This window comes from Eucalyptus grandis, chromosome 6, assembly GCF_016545825.1.
Source record: "Eucalyptus grandis isolate ANBG69807.140 chromosome 6, ASM1654582v1, whole genome shotgun sequence".
Taxonomy (NCBI): Eukaryota; Viridiplantae; Streptophyta; class Magnoliopsida; order Myrtales; family Myrtaceae; genus Eucalyptus; species Eucalyptus grandis.
This window is the reverse complement of record NC_052617.1, coordinates 49,325,333-49,353,331: the sequence shown is the minus strand read 5'-3', so window position 1 is coordinate 49,353,331 and position 27,999 is coordinate 49,325,333. Positions and strand designations below refer to the sequence as shown.

The following is a 27,999-nucleotide window of genomic DNA, read 5'->3' as shown; positions in this document are numbered from 1 at the left end:
GAAATACTCAACTCTGTTGGCGATTCTCACAGGTAGCTTCGAATCTCAAGGCCTGAGTCGACTTGAGTGATTCCTATGTTGTCGGGTGCGTTGACCCGGCCTATGCAAGAATCTCAGACCAACAATCGCCATGGACTGGTCCCGACCCGGCGCCGCCGTCAGGAGCCTGCGGCACCGCTTCTCGCCGAGGAACGCCGCCGAGGTCGTCGCCGTCCTCGTCCTCCTGACGGTCGCGCTCTCCACCCTCTCGTCTTCGACGAGGCGCCCGGCGGGCCCCCTCCAGTCCAGGGCCTGCGCGTTCCCGGCGATCTTCAACTTCGGCGACTCCAACTCCGACACCGGCGGCAAATCCGCCGCCTTCCACCGTCTCCTGCCCCCGAACGGCGACACATTCTTCGGCACATCCTCTGGCCGGTACTGCGACGGCAAAGTGATTCTTGATTTCATAGGTGAACGATTGGACTTGCCCATTTTCTGTCCAATATTCTTGCCTGCCAATTTCGTGATTTTGCTGGAGTTTTGATATATATATACATATTTCAAGAAACAGTTTTTAGACTGTCCTGCTGCATTTCTCTGCAATTTTTCCACTGGGTATGTGTAGCAATGCTCCATCTCTAACATGGAGTGATTGAGGGATAGTTGAATGATTCTTATTTTCGGGTTTGATCCATATGAATCGCGCTGGATGTTGTGGTTTGCGATGCCATTTTGAAGACCTGATGATAAAGATATAATTTGAGATCTTATGGACTGAGTTATGAGGTTCAGCTTGATCTCCTTGATAAGTTAGTTTCTTCTCTCTTAGCCTCTCATTCGGTAGTGTGTTTGCAAATCTGGTGGCAGCTGAGAAGTTGGGATTACCATTCTTGAGTGCATACTTGGATTCCATGGGGACAAACTTCCGTCATGGGGCGAATTTTGCCACGGGAGGGTCCACGATCCAGCCGGTGGATACCCGAATCTTTGAGGGAGGCTTCAGTCCCATCTCGCTCGACATACAGCTTTCGCAGTTCGAGCAATTCAAGGCACACACTCTCGAGCTTCATGCCGGTACTTGACTATTCATTTGATTCGCTGACTTTGGACAAGTTTAGGTCTTTGCATTTTCAGAATCTGTTCTAACTCGCAAGCATGGAGGTCTGAAAATTCGTGCATTATGTTTCTCAGGTAAGAGTGATTATGCAAAGAGCAGTCTGCCAAGACCCGAGGACTTCTCCAAGGCATTATACACAATGGATATTGGTCAGAATGATCTTCATGCCACATTGAAATCCATGACGGAGAAACAGGCATTGGCGTCCATTCCCAACATTTTGAATAAGTTTGCTGTAGCAGTAGAGGTAAGTAAAAGTTTCGTTAATTAACTGCTTATGAACTCTCTAGTTTGTGAGGAACGTCATTGTATACCCTTCACGAAGGAAAGCAGTGGCTTGACTGGGCATTATCAGAACATCTCGTCTGTTTTGCATCCTAACATTATCTCTTGCATGAAAGAGAAAGGAGTTTGTAAGCTCAGAGCTGCACCGTAGCAGAATAAACCCATGCATTTTGCTTAATGTTCATTGAAGTTAACAAGAACTTATCAAGGAGCCTTTTAATCAGCTTTATGTACAAAAGGATGGGTGGAAGAAGCTGGATCTGGATATAAGATGTTTGAAATTAAGGGAATGTTGCTGATCTTGATAGGCTTTTCTTTAGTTGCTCAGTGCATGTTACATGAGAGAGACTTTGCCTTTGGATGCTCGATTGGTTGTTTTTGACCTGATTGGCTTGCTTTATGAAATCCAGCTATACTCTTCCAAATTCTCATGTCATAGAGTACTTAACGAAGTAGTGATTAAACTATGGCTTTCTAGCCGTTGTATTTGTTGTCAATGCTTGTGAGAGTTTCACAATGAACTTACAGAAGTTGTAAGTAAAATGTGTAATTAACAAATCCCATGCTTTGACATAGAATATTGACATTTTCCCTTAAATAATTTTAATTAAATGTGTAATTAAGTCATTTTAGGATTCTAACGCTGATTACATGATCTCAGAGATTATATCAGCAAGGAGCAAGGGCATTTTGGATACATAATACAGGACCAATTGGATGTTTGCCCCATTACTTCGTCTTTGATCCTCCAGAATCAAACGCGACAGACAAAAATGGATGTCTGGCATCCTACAACAAAATTGCGCAAGAATTTAATATGCAGCTCAAAACACTTGTGTCCAAGCTAAGACTTCGTCTTGTGGGCACAACACTAAACTACATTGACATTTATTCAGCTAAATACACTTTGATCTCTGAAGCTCAGAAACATGGTAAGCATCCTGCAGCTATCTAAATTGCAGATTACATGCGGCATGTATGATATGGAATGAGTGCAGAATTTGACATCAGTTCAAGTTTCAATTGGATTCTTCTAGGTTTTGGTGGTCCACTAGAGTATTGTTGCGGGCATGACGGGGATTACACTGTATATTGCGGACAGAAGGCGATTGTGAATGGAACTGAAGTAGTCGGGGATTCTTGCAGCGACCCTTCGAAGGTGATAAGCTGGGATGGAGTGCACTATTCTCATGCTGCAAATCAGTGGGTAGCAAACAGAGTTGTTGACGGCTCCTCTCGGATGTTCAGGTTCCTCTCACGGAATCATGTCACGAGTCCATTCACTCCTGATCATTGTGTCCAAAAGGTGAACAGTCCTGAAGTTGCAATTCACCTTAGTAAATATTCCAGTTTTTCCATCCCAAAAGTCCAGCTGAATCAAAGCGGATCAGAACATTCCTAGATTCACGGTGGAGAAGCCACAACAAGCTACCTGATCTTGCTATACTTAGTACCCTTCTGCAATTTCAAAACCGGTGGTAGATTCTACGACAGTGGACATTAGCCGGCATGCCGCTCGGCAAGCTTGTAAATGATCAATTATTTTATTTCAAAAACACCTTCAACATTTTTTCTTTCAATGCCATTTGGTTCTTTTCCTTCTTCACTCCATAATTCATCTTCCTTCTGCTTCCTCAAGGCAATGTCAATTCAGAAACCAAAAAAATCCGCATGACTATCTAGGCAGAGAAAACGCCCCCATCAATCAACCTCGAAAAACTGCTCCACCGGTCGCCTCCATCCATGCTACCTGAATCCCATCAAGGTGTGTTATAACCTGAGCCTTGCCGTCATTGCTGGTTTCGACTCGTACCTGTGTTTGTCAAAGGTAGGGACTCACTAAAATTCGGATCTCTTCTAAGTATCTTGATCAGATTCTATTCTAACGAAGGCCGTGCATCAAAGATCTTGGCTTCATTCGTGAAAGTTCGGTTTCGAACGATGCTATGGAAGCCAAAGTTACTGTCATAGGCAGGGCAACAAACTTTCATTTGTCTGGTTCGCCATTCCAACCCAGTATATTTCATGTCGAAATCAGAAGCCATGGACAGGACGATGCAACCGAACCGGCTGATGGCTCCAACATGTTTGGAGGATTGCAGTTTCGCCGTAATGGCGGACTTTAACTCTGCCCTACTTATGAAGCTAATCCTGGATGATGATGCACGATGAAAATAAACTATCGAATCGAGTTTTAAAAGGAATAGATTTAGGGATAACATCCTTTTCAGAGATGAAATCGAAGGCCAATGGTTCTTCTCAATGGTGGGTGATGTTATAACAATGTTTAGGCTGATCTTGGACGGGTGCCTAAATTTCGAGTTGTAGCCTAGAAGAGTGTTAAAAGTAAAAATGGAAGTGAATAGGCTCCGTTTTGTTTTGCACAAAATTAATAATTTAAAAAATATTTTTTAAATCATTGATATTTCGTGTAATAATGGAAATGGAGATGGAATACCTCGTATTGTTGAAGACACTCAGGCAAAAAGCTTGCTCTCTCCAATGTAAGAAGCCATAAAAACAGAACTAGGCAACCTCTCGGCATTAGATTTGCCCAAATAACTATCTTGCTTCATTTCAATTATTAACTTTGTATTCTTAATTTTGTTAGTAAGTTTTCTTAAAAAGTCATGAATGATGCCACGTTGGCAATTCTCTAAAAAAAATTGACGAAATGAATGACTTGAAATAAAAAGCATATAATCTAGGGAGGAATTGCACACACAAAATTCAGGAACCGGATCGAACAATTAATTCAGGAACCTGATCGAACAATTAAGAAAATTCAAGGAGCTTGCTTTTTTTCCTTTGTTTTGTTTTGTTTCGTTTCATTATTCTTTTTTTTTTCCTTTGTTGTTGTTTTGTTTCTGACAAAAGGAGCCAAAAAAGTAAAGTCGGACCTACAGAATATCAATCGTTACATTCAAAATGGCTAATCAACTAGTCACTCATGCCTTTCAAAGTGCGATTTGTCTACTTACTTTCTGTGTCATTTATAAAGAAAAAAATGTATGTTTCTCTTGCCCCCCAAAAGACCACCACTTGAATGTGGAACAGTGTCATTTTCAATTGCAACATTTATCTTTATGTAGGCTTCAATGATCAATCTAGAAGACGACAACATACCAGTATCAAGACAAAGAAACAAGAACATGGGGCAGAAGCCGTGGCTGAAGTGGCAAGACAGCGACTCGAGCCCGACCAATAATGCTTCCTGATTCTTCGACCAAAACAAGAAAATGTACACCTCCATCGCTTCCGTTCTGATTCTTCAAGAATTCATGTTCTCTTTTTTCTTTCTATTATAACCATGTCTGGAGTCCATATCAGAGACTATATGCCCATCACTGTTTCCCGAAGTGTTGGGTTTTCCGAGGCTACAAGACCACCCCGCAAGTCGGCGGTCTCCCTTTCCTTAGCTATTGTGTAACTATCGGGGTTGAAGAGCTCTAGCGATGTGTTTCATCACGATTTTCTTACAGAAAATAATTAGCTGAATTTACGATATGATGCAATCTATGAAGATACTCACTTGCCTTACGAAACGTTGGATTTAAGTTATAATAACTCATGTCATTAACATTGCGTTCAACATCATCTGCAGTCTAGATTTTTGGGATTTGCGAAGTGGGTCATCCAGGAGAAGTCGAGTTCGTGCACTCGTGGAAGATGGTCGAGAGTTGATGGTGCGTGGCAGCTGAAGACTTCTGTCACTCTGTTTTTTATTTTCGCCAAAAAGCTTCGTCACTTGTATGTATTAAACAACGTGTGCCGTGTGCCGTCCGTGATTGACTTCTGGGCGTGCACGTAGACTTCGGGCGCGAAGCATTGCCGACCACTGCGGACAGGCTTGAAGCTTCGCTGACGATTTCTGCGAATCTCTCTCTCTCTCTGTGAAACTACAAAAACCTTCGCTCGTTCTTCAAGCTGGGAAGGTGCTCTTTTGGATCTTCTGCCGACAGCAAGGGCTATGAGGAGAATTGGGATCGACAGTTCTTCCATCTCAAGCGTTCGCAGCGACGTACGCTGTCCTACCCTTTTCCCTTTTCTTTTCGAATTTCTTGTTTAAGCATCTCGCGTGCTCGTTGTTCATGAGGATCGGCAATTTAGCAGCATCGGAAGCTCATTTGCATACGTTTTGCTCATTGGGAGACTGCTCTGCTTGTTTTTTTTTTTTTTTTTAACTTCTTTCTTTTATGCAAGAACCTTCCATGAAATCATCGCTCTAGCCATAGCATCTTAGCTTTGAAGTGATTCTCTGGTATTTTCCCTGTTTAGATTTAGATGGTTGGTACAAGAGAAGCCCAATTGAGTATGGGGAAGCAAAACTTCGGGCTCGCGAGGTGCATTGCGGTGGTGGTGATCGGAGTCATTGTGGCTATCGCATTTTCAGTCTTGATGCCACGAAAAACGGAGAATGGCTGGGCATTCAGGGACTCCGGGGTTTGCCGCTTCCCGGCGATTTACAACTTTGGCGATTCGAATTCCGACACCGGCGGTCTGTCTGCTGCGTTTTACTGGCTCCCTTCGCCTTATGGGAACAGCTTCTTTGGCAAACCATCGGGCCGGTTCTCGGATGGCCAAGTCGTTATTGATTTCATGGGTATGCTTCAATTCGAGTGTGTGGGAATATCAGATGATTTTTTCCTGATTTTATGAGGATTGCTTTTCCCTTTTCTGCTTTGATTTCCTGCTCAATGATCTAGTTTCTACGGAGAACCCACTAGTTTCCTGCTCAATGATCTAACTTTGCTGTCATCTTTTTGCACAGCCGAGAAGCTTGGTTTGCCATTTCTATCTGCGTATTTGGACTCTGTAGGTTCAGATTATCTCCATGGAGCGAATTTCGCCACTGGAGGCTCTACTATCCAGCGAATCGACGGCCGAGCATTTGACGCGAGACTTAGCCCTATTTCTCTCGATCTGCAGCTTCTGCAATTCCAACAGTTCAAGGCACGGACTAATGAGCTATTCAGTGACGGTGTTACAAGCCGTCTTCCACTACCGGGCGACTTCTCCAATGCTCTATACACTCTCGACATCGGTCAGAACGATCTCCACCTCGGCTTTAAATTCATGACAGAAGAACAAGCGCGGGCCTCTATTCCCAACATCACACATCAGTTCGCTTCAGTTGTTGAGGTTTGTAGCCTCTATATAGCGTCTTCCTAAACTGAGGGTTTCTTAGCCGAGAAAACAAAAGGTCTTGCTGTCGTACTACTTTTACTGCAGAAAGGATTACAAGTTCCACCACTACAACTACATAAGAATTTAACTCAACCCATGTCGAGATCGGTTTCATTGCTTCTGGTTTGGATTCAATGTCATGGATCAAGATTCTCATTCTTCATGTAATTGCTTCTTCAAATGGTCTAAAAAGTTTCTTCATCTTATTGATGTTAACACATGAATTGGAGATACTGATATCATCCTATGACATCGATCACTTCAAGTGTTGCTTACTCACTTTACATAGCAATTCTCGTGTTCTCTGATATGCATCTGCTAGTTTTCGATAGTAGTGCTAGTAAAGCTAATGTAGTTGGCCTCGCTTTCAGTCCAAACACTAAAAAGCCTGGGTTAGTCCTTTTGCATCATCTGCTAATCAGCTAAAATATTTTGGTGTGATCATGAGCTTTGTACTGTCTCGTGATGCGATTTATCTAGACCTTACTGCGCTTCTTTGTTGCTGCAGAAGCTGTACCAAGAAGGGGCAAGAGCTTTCTGGATACACAACACGGGTCCCATCGGCTGCATACCACTGACCGCCAGGCGCATTTCCGCGATGCAGCCCGATAAGGTGGACGGAATCGGCTGTGTGAAGTCGCACAACGAAATAGCTCAAGAATTTAACAGGCAGCTCAAGGAGAGAGTCATTGACCTGAGAGCCAAACTCACTGATGCAGTTCTCACTTATGTCGACATGTACTCCGCAAAATTCATGCTGATAAGCGAAGCGAAGCAGCACGGTTAGTCCGTATCATGGTCTACTAATCTCTTTATTTGCATGTAATTAGGTGACAACAAGTGCTTTCTTGCAGTCTCGGACATGTTTGGATTCCCCTTCTGACGGGACTCAATTTGGTGTGCAGGTTTCACCGATCCCCTCCGTTACTGCTGCGGCCACGACGGAGATAACGTTGTCCCGTGCGGGATGAAAATGGCAGTTGATGGAGTTGAAGTTTCCGGGGATTCTTGCAGCGATCCATCCCAACACATAAGCTGGGACGGGATTCACTACTCTCACGCCGCGAACCTCTGGATAGCGAACAAAATCCTGGACGGTTCGTTCTCCGATCCCCCCGTGGCCATAACCGAAGCATGCCGTAAGGCCCTGTAGTCAGTCATGTGTAGTATGTAATAGTCGGAAAACAAGCGACTTGTTCCCAATTTTCGAAGAGCGAATCGAACTCCTCCATGTTCATCTGGGAGGTTGATTTCCGAGTTCTCTCGGCATCCTCAATGTCCATTGTCTCTCAGGTCGAGATAGTCGAGACGAAAGGGACGCGTTCGCTTGCCATTTGATATGTGTCTGAGGGAATATAAATTCTAGATTAGCATCATTCAGGAGCTGCACTAGTAAGTGCAAAAAAGGAAAGGAAGAGTTGATGGCTGAAAGAAAGAAAAGGTAAAATCGAAAGGAGAAGCGACTCCACTGGGGATCGAACCCAGAATCTCTGGTTTCGTAGACCAGCGCCTTATCCATTGGGCCATGGAGTCTTTCTTGGTGGAATCGCCATTAAAGTATTGTTTTAATATTTACAAAGCGAAAATAAAAAGGCCCCAATTTAGTCGGAGGATGCACGTTTTTATGCAAAGTTTCCAAGTTCTTATCTATGAATGTTTCAAAAACAACCCAAACGTAAAAGTTTTCCGGGTGCAAATATACTCTAAATAACGTTTTTTTGTTATGCATGAAATCTCCAGCCAATCTCGAACCATGTCAAGCTTCTCAAGTGATCGTGGATCTATTCACTGAAGAGAGGAGAAGTCCTTAAAATACTTTAGGAAAGACCTTCCGATACTCAAGAGGGCTAAAGTCATTAAGTCATACATTTTTTTTTTTTTTTTTGGCTTAAGTCATACCTTGATGGGTGTTATCCTAAAGAAGATTACCTAAAACTCGACCAAGTCTCAATAGGTAGATAAATAGGATTGGGTAGTGATCTTATAGGAAAAAAACCCAGCTCGATTCTACTTAAAAATTACTATATATGTAATATATGATGGGTGAGTTTGGGAAAATATTAGGCTCGATTTTATACTCGAGGTATACTCAAGCCTTGCCCAATGATCACCTCTATTGATTATTGTATATATATATGAATTGGCTAACTCTCTTTGTGACATCATGAATTTCGACCCCGTCTCAATAATATGAAATGGGTATTTCATCGACGCGCCTATGGTCATTTTTCTCATAGTTGATCACTCTTGAGTTAACTAACATATTAGGTTAAGCTATTAAGGGATATAAACGCGATAAACTTGAGAATTCGATCAAAACTCGACTGCTCGACTGTGATAATCGGCAAGGGTTGATATGACACCATTATAATTTATTGTGATAGGAAATAGGTCGATTCAACGAAATAATGTAATTGAATTGCGGGTGATTCCGCATGATTATGAAATTCACGTCAAACGGCACTAACCTGATTTTCTGTCGATTTTATACTTGGTGCCCGTAATTAAAATCTTGCGATTTTTACGACAATCAAGAGTCGCCTACGAGTCAAAGATGCACAAATGTGGATCGAAAATTATTGACCACGGGTCAAACGCATTAAAATTCCTAAAAGCTACTCAAGTAGGGTAGGTTGTACTAAAATCGCATCATGGGTCGATTTTAACTATGAAATTGAATTCAATTTCGGGAATCGAACGTTCGAGCGTATCACGATTTATTTTTAGAACATTGTTTCATCTTTCAAAGGAATTCCGTCAAGTCCGGTTTTTTTGCGAAAAATCGATTTGGACAAATCGGAAAAGAATTGGAAATTTGTATGGGCTGCTAAAAAGGGGTTATTTGGGGGTGCAGGACAAACCAAAATTTCTGTTCTAGAAACAATTTTTATTCCAAACTTGTTTTTTTGAAATAGGAATCCGTTTGATAAAATTATTTCATTTTTCTATTTTTGAAATAGATTTTTGTTCTTGAAATAGATTTGGAATAGAAATCAAAAGTAAAAAATGTATACTTTTCTATTTCTAGAATAAAAATGAGAAATAAAAATTCTCCTCATCGTTAGTCCTTGTTACGAACCGATCATCCATCCGTCGCCATTGAACTAGTCGCCTTAGCCCGATCGTCGGTCATGTTGCTACTGGAATCCGCCCATCGCTAGCGAGAGAAATTTTGTGTTGTTATCAAACATATATTTTTTCTTAGAAACTCATTTAGAAATAGAAATAGAAAAATCTATTCTTCTTTCATAAATCAATTTTCTGGCCAAAATGGTTATTATCCGTGCCCTTTTACTGCCAAATTTGCTTTGTTTGGTGAAGAAATGAGAGGAAATGAGCTATTGGTTGGCCTCTTGACATTGTGAGCTGAAAACTTTTTGAGGCTAATACTTAAGTGCTTGGATATTTAGGCTTGGCTCTCATTGGATGTTGCTTGGACTTTCATGGCTCCTCTCCCCACCCCCGGTGTGAATTTCCCCTTCTGTTTTAGCCGCACATTCCTTCTCCTTCTTATTCCTCTTCATGTTTCTCTTCCACCCCACCAGCGACCGAATCCCCCTCCTCACGCCTCAGCTCCCATCTCCTCCATTCCTTCTGTTGCACTGCCACACGCCCGCGCCCACATCACTCGTCCATCTCCACCACCAACACGACACCACCCCCTGCCATCACTCCCTCAGCCGCCCAACTCCACCATCAGTTCCCTAGCTCCATGTGCAGCCCACCATCACGCCCGCTCCACTCTACAGTAGCCGCCAACTGCCTCATCCCCACCAGCAGCTGGTCCGCCCAGCTCCCCTGCCAAGCAGACCCCACCATTCCAGCTTAGTCCTCCGGCCACCAGCAACCCCGCGATCCGTCAGCCCAGCCCTCGACCCAGCAACCTTAGAACTGAATCTCAGCTTGAGCTGAGACTTGTTGGGCCTTTTCAGCCTTGGTCGGTTGAGGCCGTAGCCACAAGTCTTCACCGTCTTCGCGTCACCGTCGCCGAGGACCCGCCATCGTGCTAATCCGATGAGTTAACATCCTAATCTTGGATTAGTTAACCGTGGTTAATTTATTTAATCGTGGTTAAGTTAATTAAATTAAAATAATTTATTTTCCCGAGATTTATTTAATTAATTTTTATTAGCATAAATTGTGACAGGATAGCTATTTATCATAATTTTACGCCAATCGTCGTGGATGCATTTATATGTGAAATTGATTGCTTAATTATGCAATTGAGTGCTTGGTTGCCGTTTTGGATTATTATTGCAAAAAAAAATGATTTTTTGGTATTTAAATAGAAAAAATACCGAGTGTCGATTTTTTATGCCAAAAATATTTTATGTACTATATAAAATCGTGGAATTTTGAAATGGGAGTGTATCACGTTTTATGGTTCGATTTGAATGTGTGACCATGCATAATTATATTATCGGGAATTTTTAATATAAAGAAAATTAGCCAAATCCATTATTTAACATTGAGGCATTTGAGTGTAAAACACGATATTCTTGACCGAGTATGCATGTGCGTGCGGTTACTATCGAAACCCGTCACCCAACGGGAGTTTGGGGACGATGTCGAATTTTATCGGATGCCTGGTGGGGGTCTAAAAGCCGGTTGAGGCCGAACCGATGCCCTTTTTTGGGATACCGTCTAGGCAGGGGTTCTAGACATTGCCGTGCCCAACAAAGCAGAATAACGCCCGATTATGTCGAATGACTGCCGACTGATGAGTTGGCCGTAGCCGTTGGGTCGTAAATAACTAGGACACGTCTGAGTGATTGAGATATTTGCGCATAATTATGGGGCAAAATTGTGTGGCACGGAATGGGACCTGTTATAACGATTTTGTCTTATAATCAGGACCCTTGTGATTGTCTGAAAGATAAATTGAGGTTTTCCAGTTATTGAATACGTTTGATGTATGCATATAATAGATGTGGTGTACTAATATGCAGGGAGATGTTGAGACGAGATAAGTTTGTGTGTGATGCATGTTTAGGCTGGTAAGTGAATTAACATCCTAATTGGAGTTTAAGGTATTGACTCACTAAGATTTTATCTCAGTCCGTCGTGATTAACCATTTTTCAGGTCCTTAGATGGTGAACTCGAAGCCCAAGGTTAGAGGGTACGGAGCGTAGGTGGCTTAGGGTTTTCTTTTGGACATATACTTGTTAATATGAATCCTTAGGTTAATGAAGTGAGTTTTGTGAAAGAGCATTGGCCTGTGTTTTACTATCCCCATGTTTGATGGTTGCCAAAGTGTTTATTTAATTCACTTCTGCATGTGTTTAATTGTGCATAAAAAGAAAGAGTAAGCGACTCGTTCTGAGAATGTCGCATTTCAGTCAACCATCGAGGGACGTACACGTGCTCGGGGTTCAGGGTGTGACACTTTTTATATATAGGGGCCATCTTAAGCTTTTTCTTTTTTTGTCAATCCTACTCTATGTCTACAGGCTCGGCTCATTTCTTACCCTACTCTTGAACGAACGGGCGTGGGAGTCGAAACCCACTTTTCAAACTTTACGCGTCCCACCCCATTCCTCCCTACCGCAGTAGGGGTGAGTCGAAATCCACCCGAAACCACGTTCTGCCCACACCCCATTTCGAGAATGTGGGGATTTGAACTCACCTCCCTCTTCCCGTGTTGGAAGAAGTGGCCCTAAGTAGGGCGAGATCGCAGTGGTTGGGCCGTCTTAAGCTTACAAGATAGTGATTTGGCAACATAATATTGAAATTTTAATTACAAATAGATGTGGATAAATGCAAAATAAAATCTCTAAGAAGAACATGGACGCAAAATTTTATTTTTGACTTTTTACTTGATCTAACATCTTGTAACCGATGCACTTTGATTTTCCTTTTAAGACCTAAACACTTGAACCTATAAAAAGGATACGAATATTAATACTTAGATATACGTAGTATATGTATATATATATATATTTAGATGACATTTTAAATATTGACCGAACTTTATAATTATTAAGTTTAATTCCTTCTTCTTTTTTGTCGGAAAGCTCAATTCTAAACACCCACAAAAAATAATTTTGTTTTTTTTTTTAATCACGAAATTCCTCCCAAAATTTATGAGGGCACAGAAAAGTGCCACGTGGCAGAGCTCCGCCTCCAGCCATATGGCTCAGATTGCAGCTCCAAAACCGAAAGCCATCGTCCTCTTTTTCCATCACTCTCTCTCTCTACAACCGCCACTACAATGCTCTTCTCCTCCTCACTCTCTCCCCAAAACCTCCTCTCCACCGCCACCGCCTCCGCCCCCGCCGCCGCCTCCGCCTCCGCCTCCGCCTCCGCCACCGCCGCCTCCGGCAACCTCCTCCTCTTCTGCTTCCTGACCTCCCCGGCCCCCAAGCCCCACGCCTCCGCCTGCAAATGCCGCTCCCTCTCCCCGAGCTCGCCCTCCCCCAGGCCCGTCCCCCTCGCCGGCGCCGGCGCCGCCCCGCCCCCGGCTCCGGATCCCTCCGCCGCGTGGCCCACGGCGCCCCCGCCCGGCGACGCGGAGCGGCCGCTCCTGCCCTCCGCCTCCGCCGTCGCGTCCGCCATCCGCAGGGCCTCGAGCTCGCCGGTGGAGTTCGCGCAGCGGGTGGAGCAGGACCAGAGGGGCGGCCTGGTGCTCCCGAGCCCCGACTTCCAGCGGCTCTGCCTCGAGCAGCTCGACCTCTTCCGCCGGATCGTCCATCCCGATGCTCTCCTCTCGGTCCGTTCCTCGGAGCTTTTGAGCCTTTTTTTCTGCTTCCGGTTTTGCTTAGAAAGTCGAGATCGTTGTCGTTGAATCGATGAGTTTTTCAATGTTAATGAGGAGTGTTCGATTCGAATTGGAGCAGGTCTATGTGAGGCCGGCTGGTAGTTATGTGATGGACCGCCTAGAGCTGCGCCGCGTCGCTGCTCATCCGGAATCCAACGCGAATGAGTCTGACATTGTTATTTTGGTTGGAAATTTCAACGTTGCAACTGGATTGCGCGTTGCTGAAGCCGCACTTTCTAACCAACAAGTAAATGATCATTTTTGTTGCTCAGTCCTTTTATTGCCATTTGCTCCAATTTCTTTCTTTTTAGGGGCTGGAAGTTAGTTAGTGGATTACCTTGTAGGTTGAAGAGATACCGGAGTCTCGGGCGGTGGTATTTCCGATGGTGAAGCACCCTTTTGTAGTCGGATTCTTGGTTGCCGAGTTTCCTATGATGGAAGAGCAGGATACTTTGCATTCGCTATCTCCGGAGGACGTGTATGCATTGCCGCCTTTGGGACATGAATTGAAAATGAGGGATACTCCGAGTGTAAAGGATATGAAGGTCGGAATGCGCCAGTTGAGCCCTGAGCAGAGATCAATTGCTGTCAACATCTCCCGTTCTATTGCAATGGCCTATGTCATGGATCAGGTACAACTGTTCAGCTAAGCCGGTTTGCCGCTCTCTTTTGTAACTGGATACATATGGATTCTATGTGTCCTGTTTCTATGTATATTGCATAAAGAAAGTGCATGCCGAATCTGGACTCCAGGGATGTGGGTTAGTTGTCTAGTCTGCTGTGGCAACGACTGTTAATCATGAGTGACACCAATCCTTTTGACAAATTTTTTTTTTGATTATATTATTTTCTATATTTTGGGCCATTTTTTTTTATAATATGCTTCAGTCACTACTTTGGTAAAACAGCATCTACTTCTGTATTGCATAATCCACCGTAGCTGCATAGGCATGCATGGTCTGTGCAGGGAGCAATTTGATTTTTAGTTGCTCCGTGGATATCTAGAGGGGATTTACAGCATTTTCTGCTACCTAGATTAGATCATTGCACTTTTTTCACTAGGCAGTCATATTTTTAGGTTGTCATGCTTCATTTTCCAGTGGAATCCTGTGATTTACATGTTAGTCATGCTATATCGCACTCTTAATTAGGGTGTTTGGATAAGATATATCCTCCATGGAGAATATGCTAAAAGCTTGACCTGTTTGTAATCTGGTATTTATCAGGAGCTTTACTATTAATGCCCTTTTATTTTGGTAGATATAATCACCTGCTATTTGCCCTTCATATACCTGAACAGCTTGTTGGTTGCTTGTATGCATAACATGTGATCAGCTTGCCTCACTGTAGCTCTGACTTTACTTCCTGCATATTTAAATTGAACTAGTCCTTATTGTGTGCTGTTCAACTGAGTTGCTCCTGCTTGCATTTGTTGCCCAACAGAAGGCAATGTTGCTCCAGCAATCTTCCTGGCAAAATAACGTCCGGATGAGCAACTTAGTGGAGCAGGTAAGAAGGATCATCTGGCATCAGCATGTGTTACTTGAAGTGATTGTTAAGAAATGTAATGTTTGAAAGTTTACACAGATTCGTGGTCCTCTGTCGAGCATTCGAAGTTTGACAAAAATGCTGTCTCTGCACATGAAACGAAGTGAGGTTTGTGTATTTCACTTCTTTCTTTTCCCCCCTTTCTGGCCTGAAATTCTACATCTAAAAGACATATGGTTGCAGATTTCCCATGACATTGTTGAAGACATCTTGGTGCAAGGTGATCGAATGCGAGATACTCTTCAACAACTTCAGGATGCAGTATACTTTACAAAGGTGCACACATCATTTCCTTTGACAGTTGTCCTTTTTCTGGACACAGAATTGTCATTTAGGTTTCATCTCTTGATATAGACCACTGCTGTTTAGTAGTAGGTCACAGTGATCATGTAGAGTGGAGTTGCTCGCACGTGCTTGCTCATTGACATCTCTGTGACGCATATAAGTTTCTCATGGAGGACAAAATGTAGTAAAAGGTGGATGGAGTTGATTAATATGGCATTTGCAAGCCTTTGTATATGTTTAAGGTTTTTTTTTCCTGTTCTCTAACCATGTTAGAACACTTCTTGGTGAAGCATGATATGCTTCTTCTATTATAGACTTATCTACTTCTACAGATGTATCTGTTGATCAATTTTGCCAACCTTCAGCACCCTCAGTCACCAGTGCTTTCCACTTTGGTAGAGTCAAAAGTCATTTAACTCTGTCAATCTTTTTGTATGCAGTAAGAGATGTGCCCTTTCTGTTAATGTAGCTGACCTCTACAAAATCTGCAGTTCAAAGTTACCGTTACAATTTTACAAATAGACAAAACTTAGCTATTCATGTTCTGTTGGTATTGCAGAGACTGTCAGCCTAACAATTCATATAGCTGGCAATAGATCTGACTCTTTTCATTTGATATTTCTCAGGCTAACATAATGCGGTACAATGAAGAAACATTAAAGAAAGTGCACAACTCAACCTATGCCCATCCTGGTTCTGGAAGGTCTCAATTGACTGATAATATTCAAAGCAAATTTTCAAAAGGTGATCAGTTCTCTCAGAATTCTGCTGTGAAAGATTTAGAGTTGCCAACGCCACCTCTTGCTCTTGCACCTCTTCAACAACATGGAATCAGGTAATTATATTCCTTAAGCTGGACCAGATGCTTCCATTATTCTGAGAGCAATTTCTTCTTGCTTTTTATATGTGAATACTGTAGTTTCTGTTCATCACTTGCATCTCTTCTGCTAGTAATGCTATAACAGGCTAGCTTTAGACCTACATATGAATATATGTAACTAACTATCAGTAAGTAACTTCATTTATGGCTTTTACCTTTCATAGGCGATGATTCGAGCTGACAAATGTGTTCTTGGATGAAGATTTTACTATTCTAAGGCAATGAATTTCTATATGTGCATCAAGAAGCAACACTAGTTACAGTTACAATTTCTTATATTAGGTTGTGCTTTCCTTAATTTGATTTATGTGCATTAGTACTTCTGGATGTACACTGATCACCACCTTCTCTATTTTTTTTAGAATGACACTCAGAGAGCATATATATATATATATGTCAACCTGATAACTTGATACCACCGGACCTTACAAGTTACAAGTCTGGTTACTAATTTTCGTAAGAGCATGGCTGAGAGAACTGAAATTGGACTCTTGCACAAGATGGGAAAGATACTCGTTGCTTTTTAGTGACATTCAACTATTTAAAGGAAACTTGACCACTTTCATCATGACATCTTAAAGTTGTTGATTAAGTGTGGAGGTGCTCTAGCAACAGAGCTCGTGATTTCATTACTTTTGCAGAAATTCAATGTTTCAATGGAAATAATCGAAATGGATAAATCTTTGTACAGTGCTTTCTCATGGAATTATCTCATTTTCTCATTTTACGTTAATCCACCTGATTATCCCCTAATGCCCTTTCTTCTTGTCAGGAAGACCGTGCAATGTTTCTGATGTGCTCTCGGACCTCGTTGGTGCCATAAGACCTCTTGCCCGTAATCAGCAACGTGTGGTAGAGCTAAGTGAACTTTCACAACCCTTGCAAGTTGCCATAGAAGAACCTGCTTTCCGCCAGGCTCTGAGCAACTTGATCGAGGGTGCATTGTTGCGTACGCATGTTGGGGGAAAGGTTGAAATAGTGTTAACAGGAGCACCAGCAGGTGGTGCTCTCGTGGTAATTGATGATGATGGGCCCGATATGCATTACATGGTATGTGCAAAGAGTTCTTACCATTTCTTATCTCAATTTGTGAATAGCTCATCGAATTTCTGGTTTTGGCTTGTATAGAGGTATGTGGTTAGAGCTTAATTGTTACAAATATTACTAGCTCTGTTCTATATTAATAATTTCATCACTCGTTTAGTAGTTTATTTAGGTCTGTTTTCATATAATCCCTTTGAACCTTATAGCTTAAATATGTTAGTCTGACAGTCTAACAAAGTATAAAAGGCAAGTTTTACGGTGTGTTTGTTTTACCGAAAACTTCATGATAAATTAATTTTTCCTTGAATATAATTTTCAAGAAAGATAGTTTTAATTTGTTTGGTGACTAAGGGAAAGTGATTCCTTTCCTGCCAAAAGGGGAAGACATTTTCCCCCAATCTAAATTTGTTGTTTTCAGTCTGTGGAAAATGTTTTCTATGATCTATTAGTTTTTCCATCATCCAAACACCGGAAGGTTGGAAAAATTTTCCAAAAACGATTTTCCTTCAAGCAAGTGGCCCCTTAACTCTTTATACCCTCATTTAATATTTCATTGAAGTGGGGTTCTTTTCTCTTTCCATCCAATCTGCACATGAGAGAAGATACTAAAGCATCTCATATCTGGTCTGTGGGGTTTGTCTGGGCCTTATATTGATGGTGTCTCCTTTTATGCCATAGTTTAAGATGTTGGGAGCTTAAGATGTTGGGTTTGATGTTAATTAGTTTTGGTTAGTAGTATCTGAAACTGAAGAATTGACTACGGGATTGTTATTGTTGATCAGAAAGAGGTGGCTGGGACATAGTGCAAGTGGACGTATGTTAGTAATACATGGAAAGCCTTCCTTAAGCGTGCATTCTTGGTAAAGAAAGAGATGTTTCTATGATTTGGGTTTGGGAGTGATATGCAGGATTTAATAGTTTTTACTGTGTTATCAGGTGTATTGTGCTAATATTTCACTAATTGAATTGAGGCACGACAGAAGCATCAAATCTATTGTTACATAAGAGTTCTGGTGGTATTAGGTATATTAAAAATATATTTTAAAAGAGACCCTGGATGGAAATAGATAGTGAGATGCTAGTCTGGACAATTTTGCACAGTAGGATCTTGCATGCAATCTGTAGAGATGGGAGTAAGGACATCTGGTAAATACTCGCATGAAATCAAGGAATCACTCTTTTTTTTTTCCTGGGTTTGTACCACAATTTATACTGTCGATAATGAATAAATCGCCGTTGCTCACTCAATTGCTTTCCGTGGGTTTATACCTTCAATTTAGGCTGTCTAATACTTGTTTTCTTCCTTTTTGTGTTTGCCTACAGACACAAATGCACTCACTGACACCATTTGGGTCAGATCTTTTCTCCAAAGATATGGTTGAAGACAACATGACATGGAACTTTGTAGCGGGGCTCACCGTTGCTCGTGAGATACTCGAGAGCTACGGCTGTGTGGTCCGCGTGATATCACCACGGACCCCAGATGCTGCCCTTGGTGCTGGTGGAACTCGCATTGAGCTATGGCTTCCCTCTTTTGCATCTGTATCCCATCCAGAAAGCCCTGCGCAGGAAGTTTAGCAAGAATGAATCGGTCTCTCTCAATATTAGTAACCGATATGGCAGGTTTCGCCTTTCAACTACTTCCCACTTCTGAAATACGTGGGAGGTCCTGTACAGAGGGTTTTAGTCTTGTTCTGATATAGGCCGTGACAAACTTGCATAATAAACATGCTATGTAGGAGATTCACAGCTCTCCGATCAATCAGAAACCCATAGATCATACAGCATACGTGGTAGATAGTGATGTGAAATTCAAAGAAGGTGATGTATTGAGCAAGTTTACGTCTGTACCAGTTCTGCGAAACTAGAAAGTCGAAATCGCTCTGCCACCATTGTTATCTATCGAGGTGGTCGAAGCTTGGTTGTCGGTTGTCATGATGTGAGAACTACTAATATTAAAGAAGGGCAGGTTGTGGTATTGGCTTTTGAATGAATTCTATGTTGTGGGAGAGGAGATAGTGGAAGATGTTATGCTGATTGAAACGAGGATTGAGGGCTTGACAAGTGGAGGGTGGAGATTTAATCTCAAAAAAGGGGCCATCACCATCATCTTCAGCCTTGGGAAGGAGAGAGAGAGGGAAGGAGGGAGAGACCGACCGGACCAACCAAGCCGATCGCCCGACACCGCCCTCTTCGCCCGATCGCTCGCTTGGCCGCCGGTTCGCTCGTCGCCGGAGCCGCTCGCCGCCGCCGCCGCCGTCGTCCGTGCGCAAAGCTCATGCGCCCGCGTGTCACTTCGCCGGACAGCCGTCGCGCGCTGCTCCGCCCTACTCGCCCGGCCCCGAGCTCCTTCCCCTCCGTCCAGCCGCGGTCGCCGTCGCTAGGGTCGCCGGGAGTCTCGCCGGGCTGCCGCCTCACCCGCCACGGCTGCCGCCGCCTCCACCGCCCATTCCAGAAGCGCCGGAACCGCCTCCTCCGCCCCAAATCGGTAGTTGTAGAAAATGGGTATGGCGGCGGACGTTTGGCCCGTTTTGGCCGCCTTTCCAAGCCGGATGCTCGGCCCGCCTTGAGAAAGTCGATCTCGCGTCATCCTCGTCGTTTTGATTCACTCGGCTCACTAATCCAGTGAGTTTAACTCACTAAACCTTGATTAGACGGTTAATGATGCCCTAAGTGTGCTTAGTCTAAGTTAAGCAAGTTTAGGTGGTTAGATTAGTTTATTTGGTTGATGATTAGATTAGGATGTTTAATTAAGTTAAAGTGTGTTTAGTTTAAAGTTAAGTATGTTTATTTTAATATAAAGCCTTGATGTGACATAATAGGGTTTTATTTTTGAATTATTTAATGATTTCGAATTCTGGAATTTATAATATTATATTATATTTCAGGAAATTATTAAAATATTGTGTGTTATAAAAAAAAAAAAAAAGAAAACGGAAAAATTATTTTTGATCCCAAGGTTGCTCGGAATTTCGTGCCGATCGCTTTCTTTGTAGTCAGATTTTGAAATTGATGATTGGATATTATAAATTGAGTATGGATTGTGAAAAATATGGATATTATTATTTAATTAATTTTGAATCTGGCTATGAGAATTTAAATCTTAGATCATTTCTTTGTGCATTTAAAATTTGATATTGATGATTGGTTGTGGTAAATTGAGTGTGATTTTATAATATATAGGGATTCTTTATAAAATCCTAAGTGTATTGGGAAATTGATAGGCGGTGGCCGTGATATGCCTGTTAGGGTCGCGCCTAGTGAGGCGTGATATGCCCACGATAAAGGTGGAGTGCTCAGTGGGACCGTGATATGACACCTATTAGAGGTGCAGGTGGGTGAAGTGATATGTAAAATCCCGATAAAGGTCGCGCGTGGGGCCGTGATATCTTAGCTGTAAGGTCGCGCGAGTGGGCGTAAAGAAGGGCAGGTTGTGGTATTGGCTTTTGAATGAATTCTCCGTCTCATAGCATTTTGTGACACAATTACGCGATAACGAGTGGATGTCGATGTTGAGAAACCTGCAGTGTTATTCCCAGCGAAGATGTGGGGAATTTTACACTCTTCGCATGGAAGATATTTGGCTCAAGCTGAGCCCGACCCACGACTTTGCCTCTGCTGAGTGCAGCGGGATCTGTAATCGATTAATTTTGCACGGAAAAGCCTGTGCGCTCTTTGGCGCAAAGCAAATTGGCTATAATGAGCAAGGTTTTCAAGTCCGACATTGTGAGCCTTTGGCAAGACATTGGATCGCTTCATATGCGAAGTCAAAGGCGCAAACTGGACGGACAATAAAGCCCGGGTTCGAACTCGACGTGCGGCGATCATCGCGCTCCAATTGCTCGAGGAGGACGATAGACCGTCCAAATCGAAGTCAACCCTTTTGGCCTTTAGAAAAAAAAAAGAGAGGAGAGAATGGTCAAGTCAAAGTCCAATGCGCGCCAATTTCGCTAAGAGGAGTGCATCTCGTGGATGCGCCGATCGCGGGGCCTAACTTTGAATGTGCAGCCAAAAGAAATGTTTCTCTTCTTTGCATTGCGGAAACAGAAACTGCCAAACTTTTGACCCTTCTACTGGGTTTGGGAAGTGGGCGAGGGGGGCCAAAATGAAAAGTGGATGACGAAATTCGGGTGAGAATTACAATTTTTTCATTGTTTGGGAGCTCTATTTTAAAGGTATAGAGATCCATTTTCCATTTAGCTGCCAAACCTTCAACTTTTAAGAAAATTACTTTTCACGCCTCCTTTTCCACGCATCCCGACCTTTTGAGATTTAAAGTACAGATTTTTTTAGTCCTTCAGATTCCGCAGTCGAGCAATTTTGGTCCTCTAAATTTTATTTGCTCGATCGAGTCTTTAAACTTTCTAGATATGCAAGATTCGATCCTCTATGTTTTATATTGGCCCTCAATCGTGATTTTAAGCCAACCCGAGAAAAAGAACAAACGATGCGATCGATTGGAGATAGATTATATTTTATGGGGATCAAAACGAGACATCTCCAAAGCTGACGGGTGCAAAATGCAATTAGCCCAATGCCAATTCTCTCTCGGTCAAGTCCACGCAAGACTTGCTAAACTCAATACAAATTTGCTTTTGCGAACGCAAAGTCAACGCTTTGTTTCGGTCCTAGGTTTACCAATCCTCTCAATTTAGGTACTTCTCCTCATAAATTCCCGCGAATAAATCAAAGTTTTAGAAAGACAGAAAGCTTTTCCTCTTACATTCTGGTACAGGCCATGATGAGTACATGACCAGATCAGCCTGATTTCGCCACCCGGGAAGATGCCGTGCCAGGAGGGTTTGGGACATGGTACATGGAATGACTTCTCATACCATGTGCACAAAATCTGATGACCAACCCTTTCTTCTTCCCCTTATCGCACGGAAGTTCCGTGTTAAGTAAGGCCCACGAGTAAATCTGATGAACCAAGTCGGACGCAAGTGGGGATTCCAGTCGATACCCTAACTAAGCACTAAATCGATTTACTGAATGACGCAGCACTTATGTCGATCGGTTAGCTGCCCCGTTCAGGCATTCGATGAGAATCCGTGGCTGCGCACGCCGCCGAGCAAACTGATTTCATCGGCGAGTCGTAATTTCATGGTCGGGCGCCTCTAGTCCGTGACGTCGAAACACACAAACATCTTAAATGTGCAATTTTCACGGGAGGAGCAAAGTTTGGTACCAGACCCAACATTGGGGAAGCCATTTGGATTCGGCAAAAGGGAAGTGGGAAGACAAAGACCAAAACCAAAACGACGGTGGTCAAAGTTTGGCAGCCAAGCACAATGGTTGGTACGTGTACTTTCACTGCCATAAGATTTCACTTGTATTCCCGTCAAATCCATTTGATTTTGGAGCTTTGGATCTGGCTCGGAAATAGATTGAGGGACACATGGTTCAATCATGAAAAGGTACAGCCGAGGCCCAGGCCACCCACCGACCGAGGCAAAATATGAACATATAATAAGGGGAAAAAAAAGAAAGAAAAAATACAAAAATCGTTAATGCTGGCACGGGCTAATTAGATCCTCACTCTAGTGTTTTCCAATCTATATTGACCGGATGGATTATATTCGAGAAACGTTGATAGGTTTAGGACTCTTAAGGCGAAACGAGAAGAAAAGGAAAACCGAAAAGAAAATCATGTGCATATTAGGTGATTAATTAACCGAGTGACTTGATTGAACGCCATGCATCGCCATTCAATGCATGCCTAACCTTTTCAACGCATGCAGTCGCCATTCAATGCCATGCATCTGCATCGCCCGTTCAGTTAAATTCGTTTCCCTTCCCATCGCCTCCCTCGTCCGTCTCGAAGCTCGTCAAGGAAAAACAACGAACGCCGAATCCGACGTTCTTTCCCGTCGCATCCCGCCATCGAACAGAGTCCTTCCTCCTACTCAGTCCTCGTTAGATTCGCATCTTTGCTCTCTCCCGAGCACAGTATCGTCGTCCGGCTCCTCAGAAGCTGAGGGACCGCTGTTTTGCCGGCGAACGGCGGTTTCTTGATTGCTCCATGCAGCCGCCGCTCCAGTCTTGTTCCCGAGGAACGTCGTCGAGACGAGGTCGGGATCGCGACCCTTGAGCCGGAGGTCTTCCACGTCTTCACGACACGAGAACGAGGCGTTGATGGTGATTTTTTCTTTTTCCGAAAGATGTGTTCTAGTATTGGATGAGCTGTGTGAAAGTAAACTTTTGGAGCTAAAATTCGGCTGCCCATGTCGTCGGTTTAGCTAAGTTTAGCACGTTTGAAGTTCGTCTGCTGGAAGCATGCGGATCAATTCATTCGTGTGCTTACTTAGTGATTGTTGTCACGAAATCACGTCCGCGATCCGGGTTCATTTATGCTGTCGTAGATACGTTAAAATTATTGGGTTTTGCTGTTCAGAGCTAACTTCGTGCTTAGGCTCGATGCAAGTGGGACGTTTTTGAGCTCATTGTCTTCAGTTGGACGCAAGGGTTACGTGTTTGCATGAGCGGCAATAAATCGGGATTCAATTCAGGGGATATGGCATTATTATATTGGCTGCAGAAATTTCGTCTTGAAAAGTGGCACGCGGTTGCCTTCAGTTGGAGTCAACTTATTTCTGGATCGGAACCCGGAAGGGCTGAAGAGGGTTCAATTGCCAAGGTCAAAAAAGGATCAAAGGCACATGTTTGCTTGTTCATAAAAGCAAACTTTTCGAGCACATGATTGCTTGCTCCTTCAATCACTCGTGCAGATCTCTAAGAGAAGTCGTTTCGCTTCTGGTGTGAGTGATGAGTGTCGATGGGAAATCTGAATTCTTGAGCTTTACATTTTCCCCTTCTGCATTATGGGATAAATCTTTAGCTTTAAGTGGGGTTGAAGGACAAGAGGGAGAGGGAGACAATTTCTTATTCGAATGAAGTGGGAACGCCTTAAAGCGCATCGGAGTAGAGATGCTGGCGTGAATTGGGCAAGGGGTCTTTAAGGCAACTTGTCATCTGCTTAATCTTTCCTTTGCTTCGCTTTTGTGCATGTTCTTGTATGCTTTTGATGAATTAATGCAGCCTGAGTAGGTTTAGGTTGTAATATGATCTTATGATGTCACTGCTATAACATCTCTGTCACAGTCTGCATGAGTGACTCTGCTTTTTCAAGTTTCAAACCATAAGCTCTGTTGAACTTATGCTGTTCTGTACTTTGTTAAAGTATGTGAACCCTTCAATCTAACTTGCCAGTTTTAATTGCTGTGTCATATCAGGTCCCCTGTACACATTCCACAAGCAACTTTATGTACCACTGCAGATTTGAGAACTAGGGAACTCCAAATCTGCTGACAAGAGCAGAAGAGTTCTTCCAAAACCCTGTAGCTTACTAGCTTATTTCTCGAATGCTTTCTGGGAAGAGTGCAAAGAAAATGGGGAACTTTTCACACAGGTTACAAACTTTTGGTGCTTTCTCTATTCTCACTTTTGTAGTCGTAAGAGTGGCTTAAGTCAAGGATTGTGCCTTTGCCTTCTTTGGCTGCAGTGCAGGCGGTACAAAGCACGGTGGAACGAGGGGTATAATAACAACTTTGATTGGAATCTTTTTCGGTTTCTTCTTAGGACTATCGTTTCCGTTGTGGTCATTAAATAAGGTATGTGATTGATCACTGCTTTTAGTAGTAGTTCCAATTAACTATATTTTGTAAAGAAATTTCCATGTCCAAATTGGCAGTTTACCCTTTCATCCAGCCTTCTTCCCATCTCTGATCTTTCCAAACATGATAACCAACAATTGAGGCCCTTGACTCAAGTTTCTTCTGAGAATGGCTGCAACAGCAGCTCAACTGAAGCTCCGAAAGTGAACGACACTTCCAAGGTGCATTTTTTCCCTTCTCTAACTTCAGTGATCACTGCTCTGTCCTCATTACGTTTGGATCGTGGAATTCGTTTATCTGATTTATCAAGCTCTAGTAAGGTAGTGGACGAATGTTTAAGAGTGAAAAAAAGCCATTGGTCCATCGTAAAAGTAGTTTTCTTCTTTGTAGGAAGAGGTTGAACACTTCATCTTATGATTGTTGACTTAGATGGATTCTACAGAGTCTAAACTCATGCCATGCCATTGCCGAGAACCCAATCGGCTCGTGTAATTTATCCTTGTTCCGATTTCCTTGTCATAATCTACATAGTGCCCATGGCTAAAGTGAATCTATCCTATTTTGATGGGTATTTCATGGTTCAAACAAATATCAGCGTCTTTTGCATTTTGCTAGTGGCAGGGTTACCGATCTGTCAATTTCCCTTCTTCTAGCAATAGATCTTTGTAGTTCCCAGGAATTGATAAGACAGTAGAGGAGCATTTTGTTGCTGACTGTAAATGCTGCTTACTCTTGTGGGAGCATATTCATTTGCACAATGCATAGAGCTGGGGGTCTTTCACCATAGATCAGCCCTTGTCATCCCAGTGTTATAGCCCGGTTTAAACTTTTTTCGATTAAATTGAAGTTTTGCTCCTGATCTACTGCAGATTTTGGTCCAATCAAAGCCAAGAGGTGCAGAAAGATTGCCACCGGGAATAATAGCTGCTGAATCAGATTTTTACTTGCGTAGATTGTTTGGAGACCCCAAAGAGGTAAGCATTCTAGCATGCAAGGTAGCTAGCAGCCCAAATTTGCAGACTAAGCATCTGGATATTCTTCAAGAATATTTTGCATAGAAAGAACCCTTTTTTAAGAGGAGAGTACAAATGTTTCTAGCGCTAAAGTAGAAGACGCAGCTGGAGAATTATCAATGATCTGCTTTAGCATCTTCATCAATGGAAAAGCTTGGATGTTACTTCTTGTGAAGTTACTAATTAGAACTTCGCCACAATTTAGTAGTACTTCCGAGCCACTGAGATATGTCTGGCTGATGTATCAAAGATGGCTAACACTATGTTGAATTTGATCTTTTGGTGAAATTGCTCTGTGCAGGACTTGACTTTCAAACAGAGGTATCTGGTAACCTTCACTGTTGGTTATAACCAAAGAAATAATATTGATGCAGTAGTCAAAAAGGTGAGAGCCCTCTTGGTTATGCGCATGTGCATTTTCCGTATGTATTTATATCCAAGTTCATAAGCTCGATATCTCTACTTCTCCCATCAGTTTTCAGAGAACTTCACCATTCTTCTGTTTCATTACGACGGGCGAACAACAGAATGGAATGAGTTCGAGTGGGCCAAGCGAGCCATACATGTGAGTGTTCCAAAGCAGACAAAATGGTAGGAAGCGCTGTTCTTTTCATTGTTGAGATTGAATTTGATGATCTTTCTACAGATCCTATGTCTTCAACTGCCTGTTTATTTTGGCCTAGGTGGTACGCCAAGAGGTTCTTACATCCTGACATCGTGGCTCCTTACGAGTACATATTTATATGGGATGAAGACCTAGGAGTTGAGCATTTTGATGCAGAGGAGTGAGTACAGAATATGGCTTCTTTGTATATGACTAAGTTATATTAATTGGTCTTACCTGTGCTAAACATGGCAAATCCAGGTATCTAAAATTGGTGAGGAAGCATGGCTTGGAGATATCACAGCCTGGCCTGGAACCTGACAGGAAGTTGAACTGGTTGATGACTAAAAGAATAAATGGTAGTGAAGTTCACAAGTAAGTCTGATGAGGCCTCCAGAAATAATCATCTGTAATTCCGAGGCAATCAACTAATGTTGCGTTTCAATCAGGAAAGTAGAAGAACGACCAGGCAGATGTCGTGACCCACATCTGCCCCCATGTGCAGCGTATGTACCACTTAGATCGTCAACTTCATTTTTGCTTGCTGCAGTTTACGTCTCTTCTACTTCGTTCTTGCGCCGCCCTGATGGGAAAATATGGACTGTCATGCTCCGCTTACGCAGGTTTGTTGAGATCATGGCTCCGGTTTTCACAAGAGAGGCATGGCGCTGCATATGGTATTTGCTTCAGGTATGACATCCAACCATACTGCACCAAAAACAGGAAGAAAAAAAAAAAGGCGGCGAGAGAAGCACCTTCTTTACTGAAATGTGTATTTTATTTTATCTGGGAATCTACAGAATGACTTGGTACATGGATGGGGTTTTGACCTTGCCCTGAGGAAATGTGTAGAGGTGAGGCTGTGCCTATACTACTCACAATTTCGACATCGTCTGTTATCCTTACATAGCATAATCTTCACAATCTCTATTTGAACAGCCTGCGCATGAGAAGATAGGAGTAGTCGACGCTCAGTGGATCGTGCATCAGTCATTTCCTTCGTTGGGTAACCAGGTAAGCGAAAAAACACAGCAGTCACTGCATTGCCCCTTCACTAGCGGTCTTCTTAGGAAAGCCAGCATTACCATGTTCTTTCTTCTCATTGAGCTGATACAATTTGCTTTGCGGGGATCGTTTCGCAGGGCGAATCACGAAATGGATCGGCTCCATGGCAAGGGGTAAGTCAGTTCTAAATCCTCCTGAACTTACGCTTCGGACCATTCGAATTCACCTGCCTTGTGCTTCGATGGCTCGCAATTGCAGGTGAGGGACAGATGCGGGAAAGAGTGGGCGATGTTCAACAGCCGATTGAGAGACGCCGAAATCGCTCAAGAACGGGCAAACGGCGGTCCGTGATCCTCCCCAAACTAAAAGACACGGTAGCGCACATTGCAGCAGCAGAATGTTCTGCAGATACCAAAGTTACACACACCAGAAACCTCAAATTTCTTAGGATCCTCGGTAATTATGATTGTCCTTGTACCATAGCATTACTCAGCATAAACAGCCTCACATCGTTAAAATTACAGAATTCAGTTCCCTGTTTTTATAGAGAGCTCTCAGCATGCCAATTTCCTTTGGAGCTGTAATAAAGATGTTATCAGAAGTTTCAAAAACACTGGCTGATCCATCGCAAGGTGATACACCTGTTTACGATTCCAATAATCGAAATTTCTCGAGGCACAT

The 27,999-nt window shown here is 42.9% G+C and overlaps 4 protein-coding genes and 1 non-coding gene across 9 annotated transcripts; 4 read left to right on the top strand and 1 right to left on the bottom strand.

The window, feature by feature from the left end:
* Nucleotides 1-21: 21 nt before the first annotated feature.
* LOC104417005 (GDSL esterase/lipase At5g14450) lies at nt 22-2,987 on the top strand. Its single transcript, XM_018861530.2, has 5 exons — nt 22-449; nt 847-1,053; nt 1,171-1,343; nt 2,043-2,313; nt 2,419-2,987. Exons 1-5 carry the CDS (start codon nt 131-133, stop codon nt 2,781-2,783), a joined length of 1,335 nt encoding a protein of 444 aa, XP_018717075.2. The 5' UTR covers nt 22-130; the 3' UTR covers nt 2,784-2,987.
* A 2,145-nt stretch (nt 2,988-5,132) lies between these two features.
* On the top strand, nt 5,133-7,804 carry LOC108954884 (GDSL esterase/lipase At5g14450-like). 2 transcript variants are annotated; one of them, XM_018861527.2, is made up of 5 exons: nt 5,133-5,402; nt 5,666-5,984; nt 6,153-6,523; nt 7,077-7,350; nt 7,474-7,804. In XM_018861527.2, exons 1-5 carry the CDS (start codon nt 5,352-5,354, stop codon nt 7,719-7,721), a joined length of 1,263 nt encoding a protein of 420 aa, XP_018717072.2. In that variant the 5' UTR covers nt 5,133-5,351; the 3' UTR covers nt 7,722-7,804. The 2 variants fall into 2 exon arrangements, with proteins under 2 accessions (XP_018717072.2, XP_018717073.2); XM_018861528.2 differs by having other exon boundaries at nt 5,136-5,402; nt 5,660-5,984.
* A 224-nt stretch (nt 7,805-8,028) lies between these two features.
* On the bottom strand, nt 8,029-8,101 carry TRNAR-ACG. Its single transcript has one exon. It is a non-coding gene; the product is annotated as a tRNA-Arg (tRNA).
* A 4,607-nt stretch (nt 8,102-12,708) lies between these two features.
* LOC104417006 (chloroplast sensor kinase, chloroplastic) lies at nt 12,709-19,077 on the top strand. Of its 2 annotated transcripts, XM_010028332.3 has the most exons (9): nt 12,766-13,278; nt 13,406-13,573; nt 13,671-13,958; nt 14,770-14,835; nt 14,914-14,982; nt 15,058-15,150; nt 15,786-15,994; nt 16,816-17,089; nt 18,407-19,077. In XM_010028332.3, exons 1-9 carry the CDS (start codon nt 12,781-12,783, stop codon nt 18,659-18,661), a joined length of 1,920 nt encoding a protein of 639 aa, XP_010026634.2. In that variant the 5' UTR covers nt 12,766-12,780; the 3' UTR covers nt 18,662-19,077. The 2 variants fall into 2 exon arrangements, with proteins under 2 accessions (XP_018717071.2, XP_010026634.2); XM_018861526.2 differs by lacking the exon at nt 18,407-19,077 and having other exon boundaries at nt 12,709-13,278; nt 16,812-16,971.
* Nucleotides 19,078-22,864: 3,787 nt separating this feature from the next.
* On the top strand, nt 22,865-27,997 carry LOC104414132. Of its 3 annotated transcripts, none has more exons than XM_010025155.3 (15): nt 22,865-23,221; nt 24,316-24,491; nt 24,585-24,693; nt 24,774-24,917; nt 25,566-25,670; nt 26,011-26,094; nt 26,185-26,300; nt 26,393-26,494; nt 26,575-26,688; nt 26,763-26,819; nt 26,937-27,003; nt 27,114-27,167; nt 27,253-27,327; nt 27,456-27,491; nt 27,577-27,997. In XM_010025155.3, the coding sequence occupies exons 2-15, from the start codon at nt 24,445-24,447 to the stop codon at nt 27,667-27,669; spliced, it is 1,203 nt and encodes a 400-aa protein (XP_010023457.2). In that variant the 5' UTR covers nt 22,865-23,221; nt 24,316-24,444; the 3' UTR covers nt 27,670-27,997. The 3 variants fall into 3 exon arrangements, with proteins under 3 accessions (XP_010023457.2, XP_010023458.2, XP_039171211.1); XM_010025156.3 differs by lacking the exon at nt 22,865-23,221 and adding an exon at nt 23,620-23,841; XM_039315277.1 differs by lacking the exon at nt 22,865-23,221 and having other exon boundaries at nt 23,620-24,491.
* The last annotated feature ends 2 nt before the right edge of the window (nt 27,998-27,999 follow it).